Source organism: Plecotus auritus (assembly GCF_963455305.1).
Source record: "Plecotus auritus genome assembly, chromosome: 9".
NCBI classification, from domain to species: domain Eukaryota; kingdom Metazoa; phylum Chordata; class Mammalia; order Chiroptera; family Vespertilionidae; genus Plecotus; species Plecotus auritus.
In genome coordinates this window covers 13,518,797-13,539,583 of record NC_137783.1, presented here as the reverse complement: position 1 = coordinate 13,539,583, position 20,787 = coordinate 13,518,797, and the positions used below count along the sequence as shown (strand labels likewise).

The window sequence follows — 20,787 nt, the reverse complement described above, 5'->3', positions numbered from 1 at the left end:
AATCCAGCCTGTGTTATAGGGAGGGGAGATCAGGACCACCTCACACTTGCACAGAGCTTCTCAAAGGGCTTTTGCTCCCTCCACTCTTGTTATTCTCTCTCTCAAACACAGAGAAGGCAGGCGTGATCCCCACTTAAGTCAAGGAAGAAAAGCTCTGGGTAACTGAGTGTCTCACTGTGTGACGGTGGCAGGGGTGTGATGACAAGCCAGGTCTAGAGGCCCAGGCCTGGGCTCTCCCCAGATGGCCCAAGCTCAATGAAGAAGGGGGACATCACTGGGCTTGTCAATGGTCACCTGGCGGCCAGAGGCCCAGGGAGGACAGAATGGTGACATTTCAGGTGGTTTGGACTCCAGTCCTGCCCTGGGCCCCAATTAAAATGAAGGGACAGGTATTGCCCAGCAGAAGCTCAGTCAAAGGCAGGGCTACCACTACTATTTGACCTTTGACAAGTCACCAATTCCCAAAGCTTCTCTGAGCCTCAGGTCTCCTTACTTGTAAGATGTTGGGGGGCTGGGGGTGGAGTTATGTTCCCCAAACTTCACGTTTTCTCACACCACCTGCACAGCTCTTACCCTGGCAGCCTACCCCCTGCTCTCACATCTACTTAAAGCTTTTCTTTAAACAATCTTTAAATCAACTTAGTTTCTTAAACTCAACTTTGTCTTAAGAAATAATTTTTATATCACACTATCACATGCTGGTTATATTTTTCCTAGTATACACTAAACCACTTTGAAAGCAGATACCTTTAAATAAACCAAAGTATTAATGTGTACCAACTAAGACCGTCTTTCGTACCACACTCTGGAAAGCACAGGACTCGGTGGGCTCTAAGGGCCCTGAAACTCTCTGGATGGCTCCAGCCCGAAGGGCTCATCCAGGGAGACGACACCTCCAACCCGACAGCCAGTAATGGGGGTCTGCCTGACCGACCTCTGCTTCAAAGACAAGGCTACGCGATGCCAGAACTGGGAAGGGGCCGGCCTGTGGAGAGTGGCAGAGTTTATCTGGGCTTCAGTGGGGCTACCAACCTTGGGGATGGCCTCGCTCACAGCGTAGCTGGCCTTGTCGCTGACCCACACCTTCTCCTTCGGGGAGAGGCTGGTGCACAGAGCCTTGAGCTCATTCAAGATGGACTTGTAGGGAAGCACCTGGATTTTGTACTCAGCTTCCAGGCTCAAGTCAAGCAGCAGGTGCTCCTTCACGCTGGGGGCGTCTATGCGGTCACCGTCAATGAAGAGCCTGCAGAGGGGCCACAGGAGAGGCGACAGAAAGAGGAGGGCCCATGGATGGGAGCACAGACCCACATGCAACAGGCTCGGCCCTCTGGCAATCAACACCAGGCAGCTTCTCCTTCCTCCCCATTCCTTTCCCATGTCCTGCTCTGCGGGCTGTGTACACTGTCCCAGTGTGTACTGTCACCATCCACCCAATTCCCCAAGTCTGGACCTGGGCACGGTCTTCCTTGATGCCCCTCCTTCCCTCCTTAAGCTCTTTAGACCAATAGCCTAAATGCCTATCAAATCTGTCCAGCTTTAGCTACAGCCTGTCCCAGTCACTGCCTTCATTCAGGCCACTGGCATCTCTCAGCCTCCTACCTGGTTTCCCTGCCTCCAGCCTTCCCTGCCCATCCTGTTTATCACAGCCAGAATTCCTTATCATTTATAAGGCTGATCCCTGTGAAAAACTCATTTGATAGCTCCCCCGGGCCCTCAGGATATGTGGCCTCTGCTCATCTTTTGGCCTTACACTCTATGTTCCGACCACACTGACTCCTCTGGGTCCTCCACACACACTGTGTTCTCTCCTGCCCAGAGGCTCGGAAATGCTGTTCCCCATGCTTAGATCACCACCATTCACCTGGCCAACTCACACGAACCCTTACTCTCTGCTTTGTTCTCCCCAAGAGTCTCCTGACCCCAAGTCTAGCTCAGGCTCCTCCTATAACACCTGTACCCATCCTACTAACCAGCTGGTCCCTACTTATGTGCCCAAATCCGCCAAGGAGACACTCATCTCTCCAGCTCTAACCCGGGACCTGGTCTGTCTCATTCACTCCAGCACCCAATAGAGACCCTAGCACATAAAAGCCACTCAGTAAATATGTTGTCTGCATGCAAAAAGCCATCCCAACAGAAGAGTAATGGCAGGAAGGCCGCAAGCAACGTTACAAGGTCAACTATGATCTGAGGAGGTGTGACTCAAGGGGTCTTCCAGCGTCATTCTGACCTCCCAAGTGACTGGGTTTATTTGCACTGTGAACCCAGGATTGTGAACAGGGCGGCCTGAACAAGACTTTGCAGCAGGAATTTTGGGAACTAACCTCACTTGGTTTTGTTCAGATGTCCTTGCCTACTTATTGTTTTATCCCATAACTAGAGGCCCGAAGCACGAAATTCATGCAAATGTCCTCGCAGCCCCGGCTTTGTCTGGAACATAGAGTGTAAGACCAAAAGGTGAGCAGAGGCCACATATCCTGAGGGCCCGGGGGAGCTATCGAATGAGTTTTTCACAGGGATCAGCCTTATAAATTATAAAGACGAAATTCGTGCAAATGTCCTTGCAGCCCCAGCTTCTTCTGGAAGGACATCCAGAAGGTCGTTCGGCTGTCCAGTCTAATTAGCATATTACGCTTTTATTATATCCCATAATACTATGGAGACTTTCCTAGATTTTAAATCATCTGGGACAGAGGCAGGATATAAATAAATACCTGCTGTTAACGAAGGCAAGAGGGGAGGAAGGGAAAAGGGGGCAGGAAGGGGAAGAGCAGAATGTGAGGCAGAGACTGGGGAGCCCAATCAGAAAGGGGACACAGGCTCCGAGGTGCTGTGGGGCAGACTCACTTGATTGTCTCTAGTCCTATGATTGCGTAGGAGAAAAATACCGGATTGTGCTCCACATCTGATCCTCGGAGATTGAACAGCCCTAAAACACACACACACACCAAAAAAAAAAAAAAAGTCTCTGTCATCCGCCTGAGGGGAGATTTGAAGGGGTGCCTCGCAGGGGAGGGGAGAGCTTTGCTCGCAGTGGAAGGGCTCAGCGGCATCTCTCAGAAAGGCCGGCACCTCACTTCCTGCTTCCACCTCTGGGCTGCAGTTGCTCGTGTCCGCCAAACGAGGGCGCCAGAACTGTTTCTTAAGCTGCCGCCTCGCTGGCCCAAGGAGGGAATGGAGGAGTTATTAGTCAGAAAACACAAGAAGTGCACTTCAAACAAAGAGTTGCAATGGTCCGCCTGGTGGTGACCTGCCAGGCCTGACCGCAGAAAACCTCTGGCACTCCCAACTAACGGGGAAGGAGCCAAGCACTGTCTCCCTTCCGAGGCAAACAACGGAGGGTGAAAAACTGAGACCCACCCAGGAGGGCGGCCAGATGAGGCCCTCGGGACAGGGTCACGGAGCCCCGCGGAGGCGGAGCTTCCCGGCAGAGGAACAAAAGCATGAGTCAGAGGAGCCCACGATGAAACCGGAGCCTGCGGCCCACCCAGGGGTTAGCCCTGCAGCCCTGGGTAGAGACCGGCCTACAGCCAGCGTCAGGGGGTTTGGTGAGGTCACTGCTGTCTGAGAAACTAGAAGGACAGGCAGAGAGCACAGCTCTGGTCCCTGGGCTTCCCGTTGCCTAATGCTTTCTCTCCTGAGGGCCAGAGTGCTACAAGACCTGGTGCAAAAAGTGCTGCCTCTATTTTCAAAAGAACGGCTTCTCAAAGTGCAGCAACGAGGCAACAGTTCTTGTCTAGCAGACTAAACAAGTACTTTAAGAAAAAAAAGAGAGAAAAGATAGCGCCTGGGCTGGCAAGGCTGTGGCACGAGGGGCCTACTCACATGCCCCTGTACAACCCTTCTGGCAGGTAAATGGCAAGGTAGGTCCAAGCCCCACCACGCACATATTCTCTAGTCTGTGATACCACCACTAAAAGCCTACCCGAAAGAGGAAGAAAATTATCGGAAACTAAGACCCAAATTTTGATGCACCAAGATTTTGATGGCAGCATCATACTAAAATCGTGGGGATATTGGAAATAACCAACGGTCGTCCTTAGGGGAACGGTTAAGTAAATGGTGGTATAACCATATGCTAGGATATCTAATAATCATTTGAAATAATGCTTTTACATGCTTACAGTATACTGATACATTAGAAAAAATCAAGCTACAAAATTATATATATGCACAGAATGTTCAAAGTGATTATCTCTGGGAAACAAGATTATTGGTGATTTTTTTTTTTCTTCTTTCTACTTGCTCTGCATTTCCCACACTGGGAATGTGTGGTTTTTTAGTAACAAAGGGGAGAAATTAGCTTTATCTGTTACCTTCTCAGGTGCTGAGGTTATTAAGTTAACTGGGGATGTAAACACTGATACCGTTGACAAAGTTTGGGGCTGGGGACTGGCAAGATGGGACACTATTGGGTCTCTCACTCGTGAGGAAAAAAAAAGTGAAGGCAGTGCCTCTTTGCAGCTACCCTGGGTCAAATCTAGTCAGAATACAGCAGACAGGACAGATTCCTTCAGTTCAAGGAGATAACAGAAGGTACTGAATAATTACATGCGGGTCGTTCAAGGTTTAAAATTTGAGAAACTGCTACTCTATCAAAAGGCTTCACGAAAAACTTTTTGGGTTCCTAAGTTTTCTGAGGTAGAAATATTTCTAGAATATTCTCACTGTAAAGAACTTAGGGCACCACAGGGTAAGCAGATAAAGTAAAATGTCTCCTATGACAGCCCTTGTCCCCCTGTAGAGAGACATGAATGTTGGCAGGTACACAATGTGGGGAACACAGGTCCTCCCTCACAGGTGCTCCAGTCCCGGGAAACTGGCCAGAGGTGGCGCCTCCGCAGATTCGGCATCAGCAGATTCGGCATCAGCAGACTCAGCACCAGCCTCGGTGAAACACCGCTCAGGGCCAGGCTACCCGCCCTCCCCCACTCCCGGGAACTCCTTCTCCATCCGACTTGGCATATGCATAAGCATTTGGTGACACAGTCTCCTCGGTATTCCCTGGCCACCCAGAGAGCCAAAGGAGTGATGAGGCAACATGCCCACACGGCACTCACACGCAATCTCATCCAGGGCGGTGACCACAAACCACACCACGTTCCTCTCGGCCATTTTCAACCGAAGGTCCGCAACCTTGTCCTTCCAGGAGATGCCTGCAAAAAACACACGGGCTTGCAACTCCAGCCCTGATCCCGGGGACCTGTGTCCCAAACATTCTCAGCTGGCGCCACACCCCAGGGAGCGTGTGGTGTGAGCAGGCAGAAACCTGCAATCAAGCCCTACACAAGAGGTGTGACTGTCCCGGCCATTTGACCGGCGAGAACCATGATGACCTCGCCAGCAAAACGAATTCATGTGTTTATCCAGCAAATGTCTATGAAGCATCAAACTTCCCAGGCATAGATATCTGCCGGGCCCGTGCTGGTCCTGATGTCACAGCTCTGAGCTACACCCCCAGTCCCTGAGCTACACCCAGTCCCTGCCCTCATGGGGCTTACAAGTCTAGAAGGGAAGACAGGTAGTTAAACTAGCAATTAGTTGCACTATTGTATAAAAATCAGTGCAACAGAGGAAGCCCTGGGAGCATGGAAAACACACTCCCCTAAGAGAGAACTCATCAAGTCTCAACTCAGGGGAGTACCATCCACCACTTACATTCCTGGAGCAGCAAGGCTCACTGTCAGTGTTAGGACCATGGGGTTCTCTGCAGCCTGACTCCATGTGACTATCACTTCCAATCACACCTGCCCTGTAGGATAGAGGCTCCCTGCTGCTCCCCAGGATTAAATCACACCCCCCCCCCACCATCACCCACCATAAAGCAGCACTTGTAACTCTGGGTACAGCCACCTGTGCACAGGATAGGCATCTGTCCTATTCACCCAGCACCTCGTATGGTATCCTGCACTCAAATGTTTGCCGAACAGAAGTCTTACCAGCAACATTTGTTCTCCCCTCTCCCACAAGCAATAGGCCAGAGCCTCTGCTTCAGTTTTGAAAAAAATTCAAAACACGCGGATGGAAAATGTTTAGCTGACCTGGGCCACTCAGTGGACCCCTCCCCCCGCAATTGGCTATACTCTCAGCAAGGGCATCACAAGGAGAGAGAGCGGGGGCTGCCCGCATGACCAAACGCTGCTTTGAAGCTCAGCACAGGAATGCGATTTAAAACTTGGCTGAGAGTCCGGGCTGTAATGCTTTCTTCCCAGGACCCCTCTGGGCAATCTGCCTGCATTCCAGACATCCCCCATCCACCTCTCGTCTCTGTGTCTGCAGCAAGGCTCTCTCCCCAGCAGCCCCACCTCCCAGGCCTTCCCCTCTGCGCCCCTCACTGTCCCATAAACCCACACTTTCATCCCTGCAAACTCTCACAGAACCTTCTCCTCACCCTCCACTCTTACACAGGCCAAAGAAACCTACCCACACCCCAAAACCTGGGAAGCAGAAGGTACAGGAGGGCAGGGGGCCTGGGAAGGTAAGCCCACAAAATGCCAGAAGAAAAGGCAGTAACACCTAGAAACCAGGATAAGACAGCTTCAGGGACAGTGAGCTACTAAGTGTAGAAACAAAACAAAATAAGAAAACACCTCAGCGGCACCCAAAGTCTGCCCCAAGCGCTTTGCAAGAATAAACTCTGACAAAGTAAGTGGTGAGTAGGTGGCAACAGTGGAAATAAAGAAAGCTACTGCTTTTATCAAATGCCCCACTGGACCAGGGTGGGGCAAAAAACTCCCATCAGCTCAGCCTTGACTTTGACTCAGAGGCCCGGGATGGAGACCTGGGGACAGGAGGAGGGGACGATGGTGGGAAGCCCTGCTGGGCACAGGCAGTTCTGACCTGTGTAATCCAGGCCCAGAGTGAGGAGGGGCTTGCACGGGCGCTCAGGACGGTCTGTCCAGATCTTGTCCACCAGGTTCTCCTTGACAGGAATGAGGTGGTGACCAGCGCTTCGCAGGACCTTGGCCATCTTCTTCCAGTAATCTGAGGAGAAGCACACCGGCCCAGCCATGAACAGGATGCCCAGAACAGGCAGCAGGGCCTGGAGAGTCGGCCCCCTCTGAAAGGCGATCCTGCCGGGGGCCCTGTGCTGGGTGTGCGGGATGAGAACTGTAAAAGGACGTCTTCACCACAATGGCCTTCCCTGGCCTCGATGCCAGAATTCATCTCCTCACCGTGACCTTTACTGCGATATCGAGTCATGCTGAGCCCACAAGTATGCCACAGCCCACAGGCAAGCAAGGGGGGGCGGAGAGGCACCTAGCACCCACTTCCTCCCCCGAGTGGAAGGCCCCGCGCACTCACCTGTAGGAATGATCAGTGGGTCCACACCAACCCTGGATCCTTCCGGAAGCACACTCACCAGCCAGTCTTCCTGAGTTGGTGTGTCCTTCAGACCTACAGAGGGAAGAACTGATGAGAAACAAGTCCCAGGGGCCCAGGCTCAGGTCCCACCCAGAAGGATGCAGTTCACCACCAACAGAGCATGACCACAGGGTTGTCACTGAGCGCCTCTTAAGGTGGACTGGCAGGACTGCAAAATCTGACCCTCCCTTACCGCGGGAAGGCTGTGAGAAGTGTAAGGTGGTCTGTAAGGGAAGCGTCAGATAAGGGTGAGAGAGGAGAAGGAGAGCAGCAGGATTCTCAGAAAACCCTGGTAAAGGTGGCATCCTGGGAAACACTGTCGTAGGTACACTGTGTCATAGTGAATATCATCTCACCAGCCCTCAGTCTCTTCATCGAAGGCTGGTCGCTGGGTGAGAAAGTGGGTGGCGATAGGGTGAAGGCTGGGGGCTGGGAGCTCCCCTCACATCACACACCAGGTAAGGGGAACACACGCCCCAGGGCCCTCCCGTCATCTGGAGGGCCGCACTGAGGAGAGCAGGGCCTGTCCCACAACCAGGCCTGACTAGAGGGCTAAGCACGAGTCTCAGCAGCAAAAAATCTTTCCTGAGATCCCAAGGGGGACACACAAGACGGCCACCACTGTCTTTAACCGGGCCCCCCGGGACTTCCCAACTCCAGAGAAAGCAGCCTTCCTGTGTCTAAGCGACTACCCATAGGACACCAAGGAAGCTTCAAGATATCCCAGTTTTTCTTTCATCCAAGCCATCTATGTTTGGGATGTATACGTTTTCAGTCAGACATAACTTGGTAAAATATAGGCATATTTAGAGTGAAAGTTCACATAGTCTACAACAGTACTTATCTTTACTAGTTTCTTTACTGAGCACTGATAACCTTGTAACCACAGATGGGAAGTTCAAAGGTTTAAAAGGAAATGAGCTCATGAATAAGTTCTACGTAACTTCCTGGAAGCTGGAACTGGGTTGTTCTTTTGCTATTCGATTCTTTCCTATTTTTTTCCAAACCGCTAAACAAGCCACTTTTGAACGACGTTTCTTTAATGCCTTTAGCATAACTTTCACAGGACGAAGTCATGTCCTCCCCTAGCGGACAGATACTTGGTAAAGCCAAAGGATGAATCACTCAGCAACCAAACCCACCAGAATCTCCCGACACAGGAGAGTCGCCTGAGGAAAGGGGGGCTTAGGGAAGAGAAGTCTCAGAGAAGAAACTAAAGGGGGGCTTAGAGGGCACAAGGCCTCATCCCTCGGGGCCACCACACCCCACTTCAAGGAGTGGGCAGACAGTATCGCTCCTCGGACCCCTAGAGTGCTCTCACAACTCACAGCTGGAGTTGTGGGCCCCAAGGAGAGATGCCCACTCCCTCAGGGTTACTCCAAGCGATCCACTGGGTGCAAGCAGGAAATGAGAGATTCCATTAGTATTTATTTTTTCCACAAAATAAAGAAATTAATCTTTGCCCAAATTTGAAATACGGATGAACACTAGCACATAGATATACACACATATTAAGGGTGCATGAGCCATTAACAGAGGCATGCAATTAACAGTTTATAGGCCTAGTGGCCTGTCCATTTATAATAGTCCCACAGCCCCAAATGCCTGTGTGTATGTGCATGTGTGTGTCAGAGAGAGACAGACTGAGAGAGTGAGAGAGAATTACAATAAATCTATAAATCCATTGTCAGGACAAAAATGTTCCTCAGGCCGCCCTAAGATAAACAGCACATTATCTATGTATATGGAGAGTGTGGGCCCCATGCAAGCACACCACCCCCACCCCCAGAAGGCTAGCTGCTTGGATCTTTGTGTCACCTCAACTCAACTCAGTGCCAACAGCCTCTGTTTCCTGAACTGGGAGTCTGCTTTCCTCTTTACTTCCGACATCAAACAAGAAGTGTCAGGTATTTGCCTCCTCTTCTCTTTCTGACAGCCCCCTTTCCCTCCTTATCCTCTACTCTCCAAGTTACAAATTCAAGAGAAAGAGACCTCTGTACAGCCTCTAAAACCATGTTCCTGGAGACTACTTTAATGACAAGGAAAATTCAATGAAAAACCAGAGACCAGAGTTTTTACACACACACATACACACACACACACACACACACACACACACACACACACACACACACATTAGTCAATAAACACTGAACTCTATGCTTTCCATATATTATTTAATTTTCACCATTTTATGTGGTACTTACTATTATTACCCCATTTTACAGATGAGGAAACTGAAGCCCTAGAAAGTGGAGTAACTTGACCATGATAGTTCCAGACCTGTGCTCCTGCCCTGTGCTCTTCTCCAAAGCTGAGCTGCCAGAGGCGAATCCAGGATCCTCAGCGGGAGAGCTTCCTAGCCTCTGTTGCCAACGGCGCCTGACCTTTATCTGACTCCGAATCACGAGGCAGCAAAGAGCAGTGGCCACGGTTCATCGTCGAGAACATGGCAAGACACGGGATCTGCAGCAAATCAGCTGCCCTCTCTGGCCCTCCCTCAGTTTCCGCTCACTAAAATGAGTATCCTGAACCGGAACCTTCCAAAACTGTGCACACGAAGGTATGTACACACAAGGATGCTATTTTCTTGGTTTCCCTTGTGCCAGGCACTGGACTGTGTCCCTCAAAATTCTCATGTTGAAGCCTAACCCCCAATGTGACTGTGTATGGAGGCAGGGGTTTTAGGAGGTTAAATGAAGTCACCAGGGTGGAGCTCTAATCCAACAATAGTGGTGGCCTTTGAGGAGGGAGAGGAGACAGGGACCTAGCCATGTAAGGACACAGTGAGAAGTCTGCAAACCAGAAAGAAAGCTCTCACCAGACCCTGACCACGCTGCCCTCCTGATCTCCGACTTCCAGCCTCAGACTGAGAGAATAAAGTTCTGTTGTCGAAGACACCTAGTCTATGGCATTCTGTATGGCAGCCCAAATAGACCAACACACCTTGGATTCTAAAAAGGGGCCATGACCCCATAAGAGGGTTAAGATCCAGGAGACCTGGCCAACTAAGGTTAGGATGGCCACACGTCTACGCACCCATCTTCATGAGCGTCCAGTTGCTGTCCATCTGCTTGGCAGCCTGGAGAAAGTAGCGCCCATCCGTCCACATGGCTGCATGGTCTTCTGTGATGATGGCTGTGCCTAGAACAAGGGAACAAGGACATGAGAAAGGTTTCTGACAACTGCCCCAAAGCTGCACAGAATGAGGACAGACGGGCAAGCACAGTGTGAGCACCAGCTCCTGTGCAGCCGGGCCACCCCCCACCACCCAGTGGGCAGGTGGCCTTTCACTCCGGGGCAGCCTCCAGGCAAGAGAAGGCAAAGCTCTTAGAACGAGCTGTGGGCCAGGCTCTGAAGGAAACAGCCCGGAGGCAGCCCAGGCTGCCTGGACCCTGGTACCTGTGGGGCATGAGTCAAGGCCAGGAGAACAGCGGACTGGGATCTAAGGCCAAAATGTCCTCATAATCCACAAGACAGAGAAACGGTTCCTGCTCAGTGATCACTGTGATCCACTCCACCAGACACCCCGAAGGAGTGGGAGGCCCCCCGGACCCCCTGGGAGTGTTCGTGATGGCTCAGTGGGAGTGTGTGCCTCCCACCTCCACCTGCCTTCAGTTCCCACAGACCTGGCAGAGCTCAGGGCTTTCGGCAGAGGTGTCAGCCAATCCTAAGTGCCAACCAACACAAACACTTACATCAAAGGAAGCAAAGGGCCAACTCCGAGGAGAGAGGAGCTCTTGCCAACTCTAGCTAGCTTAGGGATGCGAGTCTGAAATGGGAACACCCTAAAACTCAAGGGCACAACAGCTCTGGGAAAGTGAGGGCAGGATACTAATGAGGCTCAGCATTAACCTTTGCCATTTACGCCAAAAGTGAAAAGAAAGAAATCAAAAGCCAATCATCTGGAGAACTAAGCAGGACCAGTAAGCAAAGGCAGGGGTGCTGGGAGATGTGAGGGTCCCATGAATTGTTTGCAGTGCTAGTTGCACAGGTATATTCAGTTTAACTGATATGATTTCCCGTATTTCTGTTATATTCAAGAAAAAGTTCCAAAACATTTTTTAAGTAAAAAACTCTAAAAGCCAAGGCACCGAGGAAAGGGTCACTCCAGGGGACCGCGGAGAGCTGGAGGGTGCTGGGAACTCGCACATTTCTGCAGGGGCTCGATGGGGAACGTCTGGTTTGCATTTTCTTTTTGGTGCTTTATCGCAGGCTGAAACTCGTTCCAGTTATTTTTGGGAGGCGAACAAAAGTATAGAAAGAACAGAGAGAGAGTTTAGCGACTCACCCGCAGAGCCATCAAATCCAGAGACGAAGGCTCGCCGACAGTCACACGGAGCAATGTACTCACTCTGAAAAACAAAAAGGACGAGGAATTGGACCCCAGTCAGTCACACGCTGGCGCCGCCGAGCTCAGCCCTATGCGAGGCCCACAGAGACTACACGGGCTGGCGAGTCCTTGGCACCAGGCTTCAAGGGACAGACAGGCTAACTTAGAAGGCAGGCCAAACATTAAAAAAAAAAAAAATGAGTGCACAATGCAGAAGACCCTAATTAATGAAGGGCTCAACAAGCTTTTCCCATTTGTCTCTCATTCCTCATCTGGAGAACAAAGTGAATCAAGAGAAACAGATCAAAACTGCTCTTTCCTCACCAAGATCTTACTCAAAAAACAAACCAAGAGTCTTCCCCCTTCCCGCCACTGACATTTAGGCATCTGTTATTTTTCTGAAAAGTAAGGCTGGATTTCTGTCTCCAGTGCCAACAATTCTCTAACTTAAACCTCTCTGGGTATGAGCTTGTTCCTGCACTTCCTGTGTGTGTCCCTTTTCCCAGGTAGCGTCACCAATCACTCCCACGCAGACAGACCCTGTCCCTTCCTGTTAGGGAAAGAGGGGAAACGCTTCCTCCAGCTGGGAGGTGTTAGCAAATGAAACGTCATGTCCTAACCCAGGTCCTCTCCAGAGACAATCCCTTGCCTCTGAAGGGAAGCGGGCAGGGACTGAAAAAAGTCAGAGGTTCTCAGTCCTGGGCAGAGGGTATGAGGCCACAGTGTGCAGCTTCTGCTATAGTCAATGGGGCACAGGGAGTTAAAGCAATTGCCTGACACATCTAGTAAGTGGCAGAGGCAGGATTTGAACCTGGACTGTCAGCTCCAGAGCCTGAACTCTGAAGCCTTCTGTCATGCTGCCCCCGTAGGACACATCATCTCATCCTCATAAGGACTCTCCAGGATAAGACCAACAGCAAACAAAAAAACGGAAGCTCGAAGACAGAATCTTTAAGTAAATTGCCCACTGCCAGGCCAACAGCAGGGCCCAGATCCGCTTCAGACCAGAGCTGCGGCTCCTCCTCCTGTTAGCCGTTTCTCCTGAGCTAAAGAACCTGGCAAGGTGAAGAATGCTTCGGGTGGAAAATGGGGCCTCTGGCTGGACCCCGAGGCATTTTAGGGGGTGCCCATGATGTTAGGGGGAAAAGTGCTCCTGGTCCACTCCTGCTGTGAGAGCTTCCCTTTCACCAAGGCAGCCACAGCACATCCTCAGACCAGCCACAAGCCCACCACCCAGGGAGATGCTAGAAGAACCAGCAGAGAGAATCATGATGTCAGGACGAAGGGGCTCTGAGCCACACCTGCCCTCTACCGGCCCAGCTAAGTGGTCTGCATCGAGTCTCATCACCTCCCTCGGCATCAGTTCCTCCTTCCAAGAAGGTCATTTCAGATTGCTGAATGCAACAGCAGGCACATGTTTTATCCCGAAAACATAAAGGAACATTTCATAGATAGCACTAAAGACACAGAAAGAAATGGTGATCAACAGTATGAACTGGAGAATCCTCATTTGTTTATTAACCCAGCAATCATTGGTGCAAGACTTAAAAAAAAAAAAAAGGCAAAAATGGGTGGAGAGAGAAGTCACACCCTTCTCCTAGGACTGCTGTGAGGAACAGTAAGTTAATGTTTAAAACAACTCTCCAGAAACCTAAGAGTGCTACACATTTGCAGTGGAAGAGGTAGTACTCATGTCTGCTTCCGGAATGGTGAGAAGGCATCTAAGATAACTAAGTTAACAAAACTGGGATAACTAAGTTAACAAAAATAATTCTTACACTAAAAATCACAGTGCATACTGGGGAAGACACAGCGGGGACACTATCGACAACAACAAGGTTCCCCTGGCTTGGGGCTCTCCCACCAGTGACACACAGTCAGGACACTGGCTTGGGGCTCTCCCACCTGTGACACACAGTCAGGACACTGGCTTGGGCTCTCCCACCTGTGACACACAGTCAGGACACTGGCTTGGGCTCTCCCACCTGTGACACACAGTGAGGATGCTGACGAAGGTCTGGCAGAGAAGGTACTGCTGATCTTGGCCCAGCTGGACTCCTCCATGCAGGGACACGTTTCTAGAGGATGCCCCTCCCCTATCTGGGCAAGCCTCAGAGGAGGGACAGGGCACCCATGGGGGTTTACCTAGAGGTACTCATCAGCAAAGGCAAGAGGAAGGTTTCTCCAAAGGAAGGTAATATACAGGGTGTTCCCCAAAAACTGTATACACACTTTGAATAATTATAAAAGCAGCGTTTACTAAAATACACTTCATTTTCAAAATTGAGCTATCAGCTGTTAAAGTGTGTATACATTTTGGGGGGACACCCTGTATGAACAGCAGGTGGACATATTTGGTTTGGGATCAAGATGAGGTCTGGGGCAAGAATGTCTAGACATGACCTAAGCGGTCAACCCGCCAGAAAGACTACCGAAGCTGTCACCTCCAGGCTCAACAGAGGCCAGACAAGCACTAGGCCCAGGCCTCCTACTCTTCCCGCAGCCATGTGCTGGCAAAGCCCAGGAACACTCTCCCCTGAGAGCAGCAAAAGGTCGTAACACGCAAGGAGCAAGGCACAGCAGCACGGCTGTTGGCTTCTTCTCCAAGCCATCCACTTCTCTGCATAGCTAATGTCAGTACTCAGTCCAGGCCTCCATCATCTCTACGTGGACCACTGCCTACAGCAAGCATGTCAAACTCGAGGCCGCACGTCTCGTTTCTGCGGCCCACCGGCTGCGAGTTTGACATGCTTGGCCTACAGCCACTCTTCACACATTTGGAGTGAGCTTTTCAAACTGCTGACCCACCAATCCAGGTTAGATTGTGCATGGAGACAAGGGCTACCTGTCCCCAAATACTTAGGTAACTTCCCGTCTTTGTCCTCTTCTTCTTTCTTAAATGAAACCAAGTCAAGGTATGTGGGAAAAACAGCCTCTTGCCCTTTCCTTAGTGTACAGCTGCTGAAAGGGGGCTTCCCATCCTGGACTTCACCTCCCAGGTCCCCTTGCATTTAGGTGGAAGTGTCACATGACTAGTTCTCACCAATGAAATGTGAGTGGAAGTGATGTCTGGGTCAGGGCAGGAAACATGGGTGTGTCTTTACCACACTCCTACCCCTTCCTCCGGCTAGGATGTTGGTGTCACAGGATGGAAAGAATCTAGATCCCTAAATCATTCTTCTTCCCGGTGGAAGAAAGTCACCCACCAACAGGGAACACCCACTCGGGACTGCTACGTGGGCAAGAAATAAAGCTCCACTGAAACTTCAAGATGTATCACCACAGCTGGCATTACTCTAATTAATAGTAGATAAAATCACTCTGGGACAAAAACCACCACCCCCTACCCCAGGGCAGAGTCTGTTTAAGAAATACAAAACAAAACAGGAAGCCGACTCCAGGAGGAATGGGAATAGGATCCAAGGAGTTTAGGAAAATCTGATTCATGTCTTCCAGAAGGAGGAACCATAAACATAGCCAAAAACTCAGTTGGCAGAGTCACCCCCGACAGAACGTGACCCTTTGACTAAGTCAATCTCAAGAGGATGGGGAGGGTGAAGAATTTGGATTTCTCAAAAGCACGCTGGCACCACCCCAGCCCCTACCAATGCTCCTCCTGGTTTGGGGCCAGTGGTGCCCACCAATCTCAACATCTGACTTAGATGGTCCATGAAAGCCTTCAGATTACCAGAGAGAATGAACAGCCCTTCACTGTAAAAGTCCCGCTGGGCCCAAACTCAATAATACCACACCCTGTTCAGAGTTTACATAGAAAAAACCCTTAGAGTTGCAGAGAAGCAGACCCCTGGAGTGCCAAGTCCTTGCGTAACTATGCATTTGGGGTGCATTTTCTCTCTAACACAGAACAGTGTGTGGGTGTCTGTGTTTGTGTTTTGGAAGATACAAAAAAGACAGAATTTGAGATTCCCCTTCATTCTCCAACACTCTCCCTTCCCCACCCGTAGGAGAAATCCCAGCAACCCTGAATCAACCCTGAAATGAAACAATTAGGAACAAGAGCCACAAAGAACAGCGGCCTCACTATTACTGAGGAGGCTGCTATGGCAGGTCGCACACAAAGCCAACCCTTCCTCCTTGTCCTCCCAGTCCTGGCAGGGGCCCAGAATCCCACTTAACAGTCGCCCAACCATGCCCCGTCTCTCCACAGAAACCAAAGAAGGAACTCACGGCTTCTCATTTCTTTCTGTGGGTGGCACAAGGAACACTTGGGTTCCAAACTTCCCAATGCCCTCTGCCGTTTGCCTGAAGGTCCAATCTCTGTCCTAATTCTCCTCCTCCGAACCCTTTCCCCCTCTTCTCTTCTCCTAAAGCCAGGACCCACGTCCAAGCGCTCTGCACCCCACCTCTGGGATCCTGCAAGAGCCTCCTAACAGGTTTCTCAGCTCCCAGTGTTTCCCTTCTCTAGTCCACACTAGACACTGCTCCCTCTCACAGATCAAGTCACTCCTTTATTCAAAGACCTTCAATGGGTCCCTATTATCTAACAAAACCTAAACTCCTGACTCTGGTGGTCAAGGATCCCCATGACCAGTCATGGGTGGCTCATGAGTGGCCTTGACCGAGCCCCTATTTTTCCTTCTTTTTCAAGGTTATCATTACTCATGTTCTCCTACGTCCATGGATTTGCCCATGGTACTTCTTATACCTCTATCTCCAAGCATTTAAACTCTACCTGTTCACATTCCAATTAAATGTACTTTCTCCATGAAGTCTTCCTTGATCCTGTCAGCTTAGTATTCGCTCTCAGCTATGAAGTCAGTCCATACTGTATCTTTCTACTAAAACGTAAGCACAGTGAGGGCAGGAATTCAATCTTAAATTCATCTTTGTAACCCTATAGTACCATGACCACAAAAAGAAATGCAAATATTTGCTGACTCAAAGACCGAAAGCAGTAGATCCTAGAATCCTTTCTTCCTTCTGCCTTTCAGCCCCATAACCTGAGGTCTCCACCCCTCCAAATCCAACTCTCCCATATTTATTTTTTTAATATTCACCCAAGGTCATTTAATTTTTTATTTTATTTTATTTTATTTTTATTTTATTTTATTTTATTTTGAGAGAGAGAGAGAAAGAAACATCAATGTGAGAGAAATATTGATCAGTCACCTCCCGTACATACCCCAACGGTGGGTTAAACCCACAACCTACGTATGTGCCCTGACTGGGAATCAAACCTGCAACCTTTTAGTGTACGAGACAATATTTCAACCAACTGAGCCACCCTGCCAGGGCCCTCCTATATTTAAGTAGCTAGTCTTCTCAGAGTTAAATGGCACTTCCTGAGTTGCTTTCATTAAGATGGAGGTCGGAGGAAGGAGGGAGTGATACTCAAAATCATCCCTAACACCTACTGGTGAAGATCAATAATGACTTTACAGATGCTCTTCTGGCTGTCAGAGGATAGGACAATCTGGATGGAGAGAAAGGAGGAAGCACAAACAATTCTGCTAGGGACAGAGTGAGACAGAGGAGGTGGGTAAAGTGTGTCAGCAGCAGAAAGGTCCAGACTTCTACCCCTCATTTGTCCACTAATTCTTCCATCATTTATTAAAAGCTGGCTATATTCACTGGAAACAAGGAAGCCAGAACCAAATCAACAGCATTCAGTGGAACACACTGAATACAGGTCCCTATGCCAGGCCCTGGAGGACATGCTCAGTTGTGGGTTGACAACTAGAATCGGATAAACACGTTGGGGAAAAGAATGAAATGAGAGGAGAGACTGATGAGTTCCATCACCACCAACCCATCTCCACTCAGTACCTGGTGGGCATCCCCCGACGGGATAATGTAGGCCTGGATGGGTTCTGTCACATACTCCAAGTTCCTCATGGCTTGTCTCAGCTGCCGAAGCAGCTCTGAAGTTACTTTTGGAGGCATTCTGCCGTCTGCAACAACAGGAGAGTTTGTTTCAAAGCCAGCCTGCCGGTGCAACTCGATGACTACGCAAACGGAGCCCCAGAGAAGCACCCGCTTTGTTCTGCCCCATTCCCAGAGGCAGCTTCAAAATGACCACCCCGCCATTCGACCAAAACCAAAGCTGCCCCAAAACTCTCCAGTTTACAGTTCTTAAATACCACTTCCAAACAGCCACTTGTGGCAAAAAAAACTTGAGCTACTAAGACTAATTTCCAAATTGATTAGTTACCTTTTTCATGTCTAGGATTTTATGCTAAGGAGATCATTAAACAAGTACACAAAGGTGTAGGTGCTTATCTTTGTTTATAGTAGTAAAAATAAGGAGGGAAAATGCATGACTGGTTAAATAAATCACCTCCCATCCAACAGTACACAATCAAACAATTAAAAATTACATCGTTTCAGCCATTACGAACAAAGCTGCCATAAACATCCACATGCAGGTTTTTGTGTGAACATAGTTTTCAACTCCTCTGGGAAAAGAGCAAGGAGCATGATCACTGTAAAGAGTATAGTTAGCCCTAGCCGGTTTGGCTCAGTGGATAGAGTGTTGGCCTGCAGACAGAAAGGTCCCGGGTTCGATATCAGTCAAGGGCATGTACCTCGGTTGCAGGTTCCTCCCCGGCCCAGGCCCTGATCAGGGCACGTGCAGGAGGCAACCAATCGATGTGTTTCTCTCACATAGATGTTTTCCTTTGTCTTTCCCTCTCTCTTCCATTCTCTAAAAGTCCATGGGAAAATATCCTGGGATGAGGATTTAAATATATATATATATATATATATATATATATATATATATATATATATATATATATAGTATATTTATTTTTATAAGAAACTCTCAAACTGTCTTTCAACCTGGCTGTACCATTTTATATTCCCACCATTAATAAGTAAAAATTCCTGTTGCTCCATATCCTTGCCGGACTTGGTATTGTTGGTGTTTTTTATTTTGCCAACCCATTTTTTAACAAACAGAAAATGTCTTACTTAACAAAAAATGTGCTGGTGCACAATGCTCCAAGTAACGGAGTTACACGGAGGCAACTACACCATAGCTCATCCTCCAGGGCTGTTGCTCTAACTCATTGGGGCTTGTACCCGGTTAGGTATGGACCCTTTTTTGGTTCTTTAACTTTTCATCTGCTTCTTTCTCCTTCATCACCAGCACCTTGGGCTTCCATATATCAGTTGAGATGATTTTCTCCAATAGAATCCCCTATGCGGTACTAGACTGATCTTGGGACTCACTGAACAAGCACCCCATTCATAACCTGCAGCCAGGGCAGCTTCAGCCACAGGCCTCGGGCTCCACCTCCGGAGTCTCCGAAGGACAACAGTACTCAAGGAGACGGCCGCTGAAAAAGGTCCTAGTCACAGTTCAAACATGTCCATGTTCCGTGCATTACAGCTGCTTCTGAGTACTTCTCAGACGGGCATCCTTTCCTTGCATCTGATGTCCTGAGCCTGTAATCTCTCACCTATCTGGGAAAAAGGGAGCAGAAGTACCAGGGCTGACCTAAGTTTATAGGTCAACACCTCCACTGAGTTCAAAATGAAGCCCACTGCGACCTCATCAGCTTGCCAGCATCTGAAAACGTTATTATGACACCTTCCAGGAGCTTCGAAATAGACTTAACACATTTCAAAACCATACTTCTGAGTAACTTAATTCTTAGAGTCAAGAAAAAATGTAGACTTCCTTTGGACCAGTACTTCAACCTTGACTGCATATTAGAACTACCTGGGGGACTTCTGATTTAATTAGTCTGGAGTACAGCCTGGGCATCTGGAATTTTAAAAAGCAAATACAGGATAGAAGCCAATATATTTTCTTTCTCAAGACCATTAATTTCTTTATAGAACCTGGCTTCTATTTGGGCACATTCTGACTTAAGAACTTTGATGGCACTGACTGGGTGTTTATAGGGTTGACTGTGGTATGTGTCAACATTATCAGCCACTAACTTCATCAGCAAAGTCAACAGAACCAATGGCAAGCACAAAATCCTCAATTACAAACTGTAAACCATCCAAGGCAAATGGAGTCAGCCAAAGACATCCTCTGCTTCCTGGGACCACAATTCCTCTCCTCACCACCACCTCCTGACCTTCCTCACCATCTCCTACTCCTCAAAACCATCAGCATCATCAGCTTTACTCTATTGCAGTGGCGTTTTCCCACTTCCCTCCACAACGCCACCTGCCCCCATCACCACTCTTGATACTTCCCCTGCTCCTTCCTCCTCACCCTTCATGCCCTTCACATTTGCATGGTGTCCTTGATCAGATGCAGCCACTTCTTTGTCATCTATATCAGACTGTTGGAAGCTGCCCATTGCCTTCACTAGCAGAGAGGTGTGGACAAGGAACCCGGAAGGCTGGTCAACCTTGAGGCTCTGGCAAGGGTCAGAGCCATACACCCACTGTTTAGTTGAGACAAAGGTAGCTGAAGCAACTTCCACCTTTTAGTCTCATGTAAATCCTTACTGATAAGATAGTTTGCCTGTTACTGGAAATTGCCTGCCTAAGGGATATGGGTGAATCCCAAAACTGAATAAAAGGGATCGCAAGGCCAGAGCAAAGCGGAGTCCTCTCTTGGGCTTCCGCCTGGCCCCCAACTCCCAAATTAATATTTTCTTGTCTAGTCTCTTTCATTTGTGTTCGACCTCCTCCAGAGCCCGAATCCTGAACTGAACCCTGAGCCACTTGGGACGTGGGGGGTACATTCACAACTGGTGCCCAACATGGGGCACTCACATCAGACCCAATGAAAAAACTCCCAACATTGCAACTGATAGTTAGGCTGCAACAGCAACAGCAACATGCAGTGGTCGAGGCAGTGTGTGCTGTGGTCGTGGAAGCAGCTACCACTCAAGTAAATGCAATGAGCAAGGTGTTGAGACAGCTGTGGCCACAGGGACAAATGGTCTTGAAAATAACTGAGTGGATGAGCAGCTAGAGCTGAGGAGGGGGCAAAGCTAGTACAGGTATAATAAACCAGCCATTGAGGTGGCAGCAGTTGAAAAGGCACTCAAGATGGAGAAGATGAGGCCTGGCTGGTGTGGCTCAGTGGTTGAGTGTCAACCTATGAACCAAGAGGCCACAGTTTGATTCCCAGTTGGAGCACATGTCCAGGTTTTGGG

The 20,787-nt window shown here is 49.3% G+C and overlaps 1 protein-coding gene across 7 annotated transcripts in view; it reads right to left on the bottom strand.

The window, feature by feature from the left end:
• XPNPEP1 (X-prolyl aminopeptidase 1) overlaps positions 1-20,787 on the bottom strand; it is a 50,993-nt gene that overhangs the window by 20,105 nt on the left and 10,101 nt on the right. For 2 of the 7 annotated variants that reach the window (XM_080641218.1, XM_080641217.1), the window contains exons 3-10: positions 17,486-17,610; positions 11,657-11,720; positions 10,405-10,509; positions 7,306-7,398; positions 6,841-6,984; positions 5,061-5,156; positions 2,848-2,929; positions 1,033-1,243 (exon numbers count right to left, since the gene is read on the bottom strand). In XM_080641218.1, coding sequence (XP_080497344.1) covers positions 1,033-1,243; positions 2,848-2,929; positions 5,061-5,156; positions 6,841-6,984; positions 7,306-7,398; positions 10,405-10,509; positions 11,657-11,720; positions 17,486-17,610 — 920 coding nt within the window. Of the gene's footprint in view, positions 1-1,032; positions 1,244-2,847; positions 2,930-5,060; positions 5,157-6,840; positions 6,985-7,305; positions 7,399-10,404; positions 10,510-11,656; positions 11,721-12,075; positions 12,185-17,485; positions 17,611-20,787 lie in introns of those variants that run through there. The other 5 variants (XM_080641221.1, XM_080641223.1, XM_080641219.1 and 2 more) reach the window with 3 other exon arrangements.